We start from the raw sequence: 10,621 nt of genomic DNA on the forward strand, positions 1-10,621 counted from the left end.
GAACTTTATAGTTACATCCAATTATTCCACATATTATTTTTTTTGTAGGGAGTAGAGCACACAAAAGAAGTGATATAATTGATTATCTTAATCACCATTAAAGTACTACTACTTTAGTAAATACTTCCTTAATACAAAAATTGTTATTTGGGAACTGTGCTTAAATTTTCATTTAGACTTCAGGTGGATCTCTGTGAGTTTGAGGCCAGCCTGGTCTACAGAGCGTCCAGGACAGGTACCAAACAACACAGAGAAACCCTGTCTCGAAAAAAAAAACCAATAAATGAATGAATAAATAAAGAAACTTAATAGCACATTTAGCTTTTGATATTAGGAACATTGCACTGATATTATTACTGTATTAATTATTACTTTTCAATAAGTATAAGTACTTGGCATTGTAGGATACTGCATGTTTAATGTTACTTTAAGATTAATTTTTAAGATGTAAATTATAGTAATACTGCTTGGAAAAATTAAGCATGCAAAACAATGTGATCATTTAATTATGGGCTATTTTTGATTATATCTCTTTCTTCCTCTCTCCCCTTTTCTTTTCTTTTTGTTTTTCTGTGTATAGCTGCCAGAAAGTATTGAATATGTGGTGAGTTCTCAAGTGTAGGCAGGCAGAAATAGCTCCATTGACTACAATTTCAAAGATTTAGCACCATTTAAAACAAACAAAAATATTCTTAATTTAGAGATTATAATTGGTAAAACTGAAAATTCATTGATGCCAATAACATTAACTCTGAGAAGCAAGAAATAATTGTTGAGGAGCTGTTTTGCCTGCTGCAGCTTTTTTTGCTTTAAGTTCCATAGTTTGGGGGGCACTTTTTAACTGCATAGACGACACGCCAGCCTGCTTGTGCTTGTGCATTTCCTTTGTGACATGGAAGTTGTTATTTGTTATTTTAAGTAGAAAGCTAAGTTTTTGAGTTAAACTTTTTATTTCCCTGTTTTCAATTTTTGGATACATAATCTTTCCCCCTACAGTATCACTAAAATCTTATTTCATTTACTAACCACTACTTTGAAAAACCTCTTAATAATAATAATAATAATAATAATAATAATAATAATATTCTTAATAATATTCTTCCTGGGAGAAATAGTACTGAATTTTAGTTATTTTCTGGTATTTGCCTACAGTTGCAATCTGTGTTTAAGTGCTTCTCTCAATTTCAAGACAAATTTTAAGTCAGTTTTGCAGTGAATAAAGGCTTAGATAGTCAGTTTTAAAGCCTGTTAGTCATTTTACTTACATCTTTAAAAACACTCATTTGCTAGCTGAAAACTGAGATAATGTGGATATTTATTTTTAGCAAGTAGTAATCCATTTCCATCAGTTTTCATTTTAGAATTTATTGGTGGTATGACTTAATTTATTTAGTATATTTCAAGAGATATTTAGTCTGCTATTTACTTGTTTGTTTTTAAATAAAAAGTTACCATAATGGCCTGTATTTGAATTTTAGGTAGAGTACTAAGGACAGTTATGACGTAGGGTGGTACTTTTTTAGGCCTGTTTCTTTCTTCATAAAATGCTGTAATAATATCCACCTCACAGGGAGTTGAGAAAAACAGTAGATGTGACAAGGTTCCATTACTTTGTCTGTCCCGTTCAGGGACTGTGTCGCTATTATCACACTTACTTATTTCTTCATCACTGACTGCTGATACCTTTCTCATCTGTGCTCTTCACAGGAGTGTGCTTCTTCCATCTCTGTCCCACAGTCATTGTTAAGCCTGGCTATCTGTGTTTACTTCCTTTTAGAGACTTTCCATCCAGTCTATCCATTCTCTATATGTTCATTCAGTGGTTACACTGTTGAGATTTCACTTGCAGTAGTAGATATTAGACATGGTAAAGCTATGGATTTGTAAAGAAATGGATCACTTTGTGACTGAATAATCAGAGATTGCTTTGTAGAGTGGCTTTCAAAATGGTATAATCTATGGTTCACTTAGTTGTGATGCCTGTGGTATGCATGCAAATAGGCTGGCTTTTCTCTCCGGAAGCATTGTAGGACAAGAGTGAAGAAAGCTATGAGACTGCTGTTCCTGAAGGGACTGTCCTCTATTCCTTGGAGGATTGTGTCCAGATTTCTTGATATGACATCAAAGGACTTTATAGCTTGCTTACTCTAGTCATTTCCTGTTTTTTTCCCAGACTCAACTTGATTCTGATACTATATATTTTACTACTGTTTTGTTAATCTGCCTGTTGTTTTCTTTATACATCTCTCACATCATGATATCTTTCTCAGTGTATTGAAAATAAGGCCTCTTACATCTTTAGACTCCCAGGGGTTAAAATAGAAAACCACAAAAGTTATTAGTAAATAATTCACTAAAGCAATTTACCATACCCATGAAATGTATTATTATATAATACAAAGAAGTGAGGTTGAAAATTCTTCTATGTGAAAGGAACAGAATATTATGTATTATATAGCTCTATTTACATAAACTGAACAGGGCAGTAGTAAAGGTACAGGTCAGGTAAAGGTAGTGATTATCTTTGGGAGAAAAGAAAATGTGAGGGACTGACAATAGATAGCAGGGTTCCTTTAAGGGTCTCACCCTTCCTAATGCTGCAGTCCTTTAATAGAGTTCCTTGTGTTTTGGTGACCCCTACCATAAAATTATTTTGTGGTTACTTCATAACTGTAATTTTGCTACTGTTAGGAATTGTAATGTGGCTATCTGATGTGTGACTCTCATAGGTGTTATGACCCACAAGTTGAGAACCACTGCTTCAAGTAATGAGGCAGCTTTGAAGTTGGTAGTCGTGGTGTCTGTACAGTTCTATGAATAGACTATTTGTCTGCATTGTACACTGTATGAGGACAAATGTTACGACACATGAATTATATCTAGGTAAAGTGGTATTGAAAGATAGCAACCTGTGGGGTCAGGAAACTTGATTCTAGGTGGGTTGCACAAATCCTCAGAATTTCTCTTCCTTAAAGCTCTTCATTCAAACTCTCTTTAAACAAATTTTTTTCTTTTCTTTTAGTCAGATTAAGTCTTAGCATTTCTATAAGGTCATTAATGTTGTTCAGATCCCTGAGACTAAGGAATATGAACATAACTTCTTTTTCTAGATTGCATCCTATCCCCCTTCTAATATTTATTGGACAAATTATTGTTATGTTTGGTGATTGGATGATTATGAAGATATTTCAAAGCTTACATATGATTTGAGCAGACGTGAAGTACACCTTTCAGTTTTCAGCCTTAGATGTGTTAAGGTTTTATGTGTGTGTGTGGGGGCGTTGTTGAATCTAGTGCCTTGTACTGTAAGGCAAGTACCTTATCACCAAGCTATATTCAGTTACTATAACCAGTATAGGAGAGAAGTGGAGTTATAGAGGATACAACAAGACTGTGTGGTGTGCACTATGGATGGAAAGTCAATGCTTCCCCTTCTTCTCGCTCTTCCTCTTTTCCTTCAAAGATAAAATGAAGAGGATCATGGAAATAGATGGGGGACCAAAGTTTGAAGAACTCTGTGGCCCCAAAAGGCTTAGCCAGTGAAGAACTAATGATGAAATTGATGAGCAAGAGGGCATGGCTGTACTTACAAGGACAAATTGTCAAGTAGAGACTTAAACTGTGAATCTGGCTTTTTGGAGGTGGAGGGGAGGGGCATGGTCTCTAGTTCAGGCTAGCTTGAGCTTTTGATCTTGCTTTAGTTTAGCTGGGATTATTTAGGTGTGGTCAACTTAAAAGGAAAATTCTGTTGAAAAATTCTAAACTACGGTATAGGCAAGATGAAATCTCTGAACTAAGCCAGCTTGAAAAAGGTGAGAAGGTTGCATCATTTTAGAGAGAGACATTAGTTGTGAGTGGATAGAGAAGAAGACAGGACATGGGACTATAGGTGTCTTCTTGAAGGAGTTACATTCATAATCTTGTTCTGATCTGAACTCTTGCCTAGCTTAACAGTTCTTCCTTTTTAAAATCAAGAAATCCACCCGGGTGGGGTGGGGTGGTGGTGGTGGCATTTACCTGTAATCCCAGCACTTGGGAGGCAGAGGCAGGTGGATCTCTGTGAGTTTGAGGCCAGTCTGGTCTACAGAGTGCCTGCAGGACAGCCAGAGCTGTTAGACAGAGAAACTTTCCCTTGAAAAACAAACAAAACAATAAATAAAAATTTTTTAAAAATCAAGAAATCCAAAGATAAGGAATTGTACTATGACTATTAATTTTTATGTAAAATATGTATTTGTCAAAAAATAAGTATTAGTTGTTAGAAAAGGTGCTTTTCTATATGCTCATTAAGCCATGGCTGGAGAGACTGGCTTCTGAAGTCCTGAGTGGGTGGTACAGGCTGGATGCAGGAATAGTCTGCACAAAGGTGATGCTGATGAGTCATTGTAGAAGGCTGTATATAAGAACCTCAAATCCGGACAGGAAAACATGCTTTACTTTGATTGAGAGAAGTGAGTGTATAATATAGGTCCAAGAAAACAGCAGCTTCTAGAGAAAGAGGGCAGTGAGTGAAGTGGAACAGCGGTGTGCTGGGAACAGCAGAGCCAAGCTTAGCTCACTGTGGTTTGAAGATGAATTTCAATGGCATAGGCTCTTATTTGCCAGTTCGTCTACACTGGTGTTAGATTCACATGACCTCACTTGTTTCTCTGATTTTGTTTTCAGTTCTGAAAGCTAAAGTCTTCCCATTTGTTAAATAGCTGCCTTTTGAATATAAGTATTATTGGATACAGAACCTATGCCAAGGCTTATCCTTGAGATCCAGACTTGGCATTTTAAGAATGTGTCCTGGGTTAGTTTTCTTCAAAAAAGCCTCACGATGGTGCTGAAATTTGTGTTTTGTAGGCTACAGTAGAGTTTGTGGCCCATGGGTAAGAACTCTAGATTCAGAACATACCTATGATTTTGACTAGACCTTACTGTAGTGTTTGGTTGTGTGAAGGAGGCAAATCTTCAACAAATACTAAACAAGTGGTAACTTTTTGCTCATTTGATGGGCTATTTCTGTGAGCTCGCCATGCCATGGCTTCCTTCTGTAGTCAGACAGAATCATTTAGAGTAGTAGGAAATGCAGACAAAAGACAACCGGTGTTATGAGAACAGCCCTGTTTCAGGTGGAGTGCTGGGAAGCAGGAGATAAGTGAGAGGACGATTTCTCAGTCACCAAGCCTATGAATCAGCTGGTTTTGAAATGACTTTTATCTTAAAAACCAGCGGGGGTTAAAATTTGAATTTACTCCTTTAATGCTGCTGCTTTGTGGGCAGATGCATCATAGAACACATATCAATGCTGCCCTCTGGTGGTAATTGCTTTAATAGTATGCCATCCTATTTAATGGGATTTATTCTAAAAGTTATGTGGATAATCCTTTAACGTTGTTTTTGAACTTAAAGAACCTGTGCCATTAGAAATTTTCTTAAAATTTATTTAGTTTCAAATAAACGATTTGATTGGACATGCTTCCTTTATCCAATAGTCCTTACATTAGAAAGAAAGGTTATTTAACAAAGGGAAAGAACTTGGCTCTCAGAACTAAAGACAAAACCAAAGAAATAAGTGAGGCATGTGACTACGGCCCCAGTGTGGACAAGCTGGCAGTGAACAGCCTGTTTATCAACACTTGCATTGCATTACATTCCCCACCATTAAAGGCTTATATAACTTAAAATAGCTTTTTAGTACACAGAATATGAAGGGATATACTTTGGAGCTTGAAATGATAAATGAAAATATATAGAAACATTTAATATCAGTAACAAGGACTTTATATTAAACAGTACTGAATTTTCATTGAAATAACACTCGTGGTTGATATATTATGCACCCCATTAAACTTATCTGGGGGTCAGAGAACAGAACAGCCACTATAATAAACATAGAGGTTAGGCAGTGGTAGCACATGCCTTCAATCCTAGCATTCTGGAGGCAGAGATCCATCTGAATCTCTGTCAGTTCAAGGCCACACTGGAAACAGCAGGCATGGTGACACACCTTAAATCCCAGCACTTGAGATCTCATGTCTTGCTTGGGAAAGACACACACACACACACCTTGAATCCCAGGAAGTGATGGCAGGAAGCAGAAAGGTATATAAGGCGTGAGGACCAGGAACTAGAGGCCTTTTAAGCTTTTAGGCTTTTAGCAGCAGTTCAACTGAGATCAATTCTGATGAGGACTCAGGCTTCCAGTTTGAGAAAACAGGAGGATCGGCTGAGAAGTTGGTGAGGTGAGGTTAGCTGTGGCTTGTTCTGCTTCTCTGATCTTGCAGAATTCACCCCAATAGCTGGCACTGGATTTTTTTTTTTTTTTAATTAATAAGACCTCCTAAGACTTGTGTTATAATCACTTAATTCTTAAATTTCATATTTTAAATATTTGATCTATTTCTTTTCTTTTAAATGACTTTTTCTTCTCATTTTACCTTTTACTCTGTGGTTGTTTTCTAGTAATGGGAAGATTACTTGAATAATATTTTACCCCCTCTATTTGAGGCAGGGCTCATGTATTCCAGGGTCAACTCGAACTCTGTGACCTTGAACTCCTGACCCTTCTGTCTACCTCTTACCCAGTTGATGTGGCATTGAAGATTGACTCCAGGGCTCTGTCCACTGAGCAGTGTCCTTTTGAGTTTCTAGTTTTGAAAATTTATATATTTAAGATTTGAGAAAGTATTAGTTATTATAGCTGAAAGTAAACATGGCTGGTTTTCTAATTCCTGAAACAGTATTTTGTACTTAGTGTTTGTTTTATGGCCCTAGCTCTAATTTAGACCCATGAATATTTCAGTATATACACATAAACACACACATACATACATACACACACACACACTCACTCATTTCAGCTTTTTCTGGATAGTTACCTCAGTGAGGTAAAGTTTATATGTACATGTTTTTACCTAGGGAAAAAGATAAGGATTGAACATATAGTTTTTTAATTATGTATTTAGAAAACCTATATGTTTAAAACAAGTTTGTATATATAGTTTTTGAATTATAAAATGGATTCATTTTCTCTATTCTATTTTAAATGTTAAGTATAAAATTACTTTGATAAATAATTTAAAAAACTTAGAATAAGTTTTGACTCTTAAAGTACCAAAAAGGTAGAAGCAGGTGGATAAACAGTTCAGTCATCCTCATCTATATTGGAATTTGAAGCCAGCTTGGGCCATTTGAGAGTCTGTCCAAAAAACCTTAAAATAAGTGCTCATCTTAATGTTGTACTTAATCTGTTTTCTCTTTCTGTTGATAAATATGGTAGGAAATACTTGTTAATCATTGTTATTTTGTTTTGTTTTGTTTTAGATTCTAAACTGATATTCACTAAAATGAAATAGGGTCATTATTGCCTTTGTAACAGTGACTTTAGGAATCAAAACTACCAGACAGAAAGGGAGGAACTATATAGATGAACATTATAAAAGCATGGCACACAGAGACTGTTGAATGTCCTGAGTAAGATGGGGCAGATCAGTTGAGAGTTAGCACTGTAGATTTTCACTTCTTGAAGCAAAGCCTTTTGGACTTCCTGGCTCCTTTTTATGTTGCACAGAATGACCCGCTCTACTCAAAAGGCATGCTGATAGGACATAGTCACAATAACTGCCATAGGGTCACTAATACCAATGCTTCGCTGATATGTTCACTATCTTGCACGAGCCTGTTGCTTTTTATGACTATCTAAATTACTATGACATATCCAGTCTCTGATCACTTCAGTGTTTTTGTAATAAAGGAACATCTTCTTCATCTGCAGGTGCTGCTGTTTTTTCAAACGAAGGAAAAGGAAAACCATACAACGTCACAAATGACTGGATACAGACAGATCCTGGGGAGTTACTTACATGTTCATATGCTGTCTCGTGATTAAAATCATCTCTGTAGTGACCACATATATTTTCAAGGACTCACTCTTGAAACAAAAATGTCATACTTTCATATTTCATTTTGTTGTTTGTCTTACATTCATTTCCGCTCCTAATTTAACTTTATGGAAGCTTTAAAATTTTGTCAAAATGTGAGTGCTTTGCCCATCATTGAATGGAATGGACCAATGAAGTGGTATTGATGAACACAGTTCCAGAGGACATTTTCCAGAAGCTCTTCTGTTATAGAAAACGATACAGGTGTCCAAGTGTCAATTAATTGCATCTAATTTGATTTTTTTATGTCTTCTATAAAAGCATAATCAAACAAGAATTTTCTTCCCAATGGATAGTGCAGCAGAGAAAACAGTTGCCCAAATATTAAAAACAACTTTCTTGAAAAGTTCCTATTTTGTGACATCTGCATTGATTTCAGTATGACTTATGGTACTGTTATTCATGAATCATATTGGCATTCTATCTGTGAAATCAAGGTACAGTCACTGCCCAAAGGTACTGAGGGAAAAGCATTATGGGATTGGCAAGCAGTGGTGGTGAATAAATCAGAAGAAATGTGGGAAATAGGAGCGTGGCTTCTGCTGTGCCACTGTGTGCAATGTGGCTGCAGAAGTGCCTGAAGCTCTAATAATATTTGTGTGATGTGACTCCATGCTTCCAGAGGATAACGTATGCTAGATAGCGAAAAAATGAGTACTGGAGAAGGAATCTATGTCGAAGTTCAAAAAAATACACTAAGGAAAGGAAATAAATGTGAAACTTGTTGCGGCGTGTAAGGCTAGAGCCCCTTGAAGCCTGCTGCTGGATGGCCACATCTCCCGGAAGCAGAAATCGGAGGACGTGCCATACAGTGGTGGCTGTTTGTTAGGTAGTTCTTGGAGTAAAGAAAAGAAACACCCTCCCAGCAATAAACACTGGGTCACTCTGTTGCCCTCTGTGCACATTAGTCTCTTGTATTTACTTTGCTAGTTCTCTGAAATTTCCTGTCTTGAGCATAATGTTGATGATGGGAGAATGTTTGGAGAGGGTGGGCCAGGTGCTTTGCCTCCAGAGCTTTCACAGTGCCTGCATATGAACAGTGAACAGTTCTGTTATTAGCTAAGTCCATTCCACTTTGCAGTGTGCTTTGTTTTAAGCCATAAGGACACAGGCATACTTTTGTCACATTCTCTTAGCCAGATTTTCAAGAGTTAAAACAAAAGACTGGCTAGAAAGATACTGTTGATCATATCACACATTGATTTATAAAATTGTTACTCTTTCCATGCATTCTCTTCTCTGTCATAAGTGTGAACCTTCAGGTATGCTTATTTATTTTTTTTTTTGTCTCAAGGTAACATTTAAAAATATGTATTAAAGGAAATGAATCCACTTTTTTTTTTTACTTCATTATTGAATTTACAGGTATTTAATTGTATTTTGTAATTTATTTTTCTTATAGCCAAAAGTTCAATGTGTTGCTTTTGATAAATTGGGCACCCATATGAACATCATGAATCAGGACATTGTTTATCATTGTTTCTTTTAATCCTATGAGCAATCTTTTTTCTTGAATTTTGAAGACCTATACTCAACCTAGAAAACACTTGCTGTATAATTTGGTCAGCAGTTTCCACTCTATTTGTATATTGTCATGAGGTCTAAACTGCAGGAGTTAAATACTGAATGTTTGGTTTTGTTTGCTTTGAGCAAGGTAGATGGATGTTTTGGCCATTTATAATGTGAAACCACTTCTTTACAGTATTTGACCAAATTTGTGTGTCTATGATATTTGTAAATACATGCGATATCTGTATTTCTTATCATAAGCCTATTTAGTTTTATTCTCAGTAGGATTTTTTGGACTGTACAGTGTTTATATGATCTGAACTCCTTATACATAAGAAGGTGTGTATATTAATCCAATTATGGACTTAAATATTTTAAAAGTATGAATACCCTTATTTGCTGCAAAGGCCAGTGTGTAGACATTTGCTTTTTAGCAATATTTTTAAGTGCTCCATTTTAGTGTCAGAGGATAAGTCTTTGGCACACAGACTGGTCAGTAATAGGTAATGCAGGTATGTTCAGGTTAAGCCAACAATGTTTTGCATTTTTATGCTTCTTTTCTGTCAACACTAATGAGGTCAACATTGCCTGAATGTCTGAATACTGAAACACAGCCCTGTTTAAAAGTATGTAACTGAAAAAGAAATAAATAAAGGTAGTTTTTTTAAACTCTCTTTCCCCTTTCCTCTAACCATGAGTGAACTGATGCCTTTCACTGCTCCACAGTGGTTTAAAAATGAACTTCTGTTGGTTTATTCTGGAGGAGGCAGAAGGAACCCGCTCTTGTCATGTTTCTGTTTTGTTCTTTGTTGGAGCACAGTTGTAAGGAACACAAAACAGGAAGAATCTAAGCTTGCTTTGTTTTCACTTTTTAATATATATATTCTGAGTTACTTAGAGCAATTAGTTAAATCTGTCTTCTAATAACTTAAGGGAATAAACAATGATTTTATTGCTTTTTTGAAAATGAAGTCATGCTATTTATGGAAGTTCATTGTTAATTAATTTTAAGTGGATAAAGTCATTGCAGATGGGGAACATATATTTGCAACAGTAATTCAACTTATCGTTATGTTGGTCCTTTAAGCAGTTTTACCAAATGGTATTAATGGAGTCTTGTTTACTAAAGGATGCTGTAGGCAAGATAAGGCAAGTAGAACCATTTAGCCTGTGACCAGTATGTGCAT

The 10,621-nt window shown here is 35.9% G+C and overlaps 1 protein-coding gene across 1 annotated transcript in view; it reads left to right on the forward strand.

Annotated features, from left to right (window-relative positions):
- The window catches only part of Csnk1g3 (casein kinase 1 gamma 3), an 86,485-nt gene extending 76,382 nt beyond the window's left edge, over positions 1–10,103 (forward strand). The window contains exons 13-14 of the mRNA XM_028871838.2: positions 581–604; positions 7,760–10,103. Of these exons, the coding sequence (XP_028727671.1) occupies positions 581–604; positions 7,760–7,814 (79 nt within the window). The 3' untranslated portion in view covers positions 7,815–10,103. The remainder of the gene's footprint in view (positions 1–580; positions 605–7,759) is intronic.
- The last annotated feature ends 518 nt before the right edge of the window (positions 10,104–10,621 follow it).

Source organism: Peromyscus leucopus, chromosome 19, assembly GCF_004664715.2.
Source record: "Peromyscus leucopus breed LL Stock chromosome 19, UCI_PerLeu_2.1, whole genome shotgun sequence".
Classification (NCBI taxonomy): domain Eukaryota; kingdom Metazoa; phylum Chordata; class Mammalia; order Rodentia; family Cricetidae; genus Peromyscus; species Peromyscus leucopus.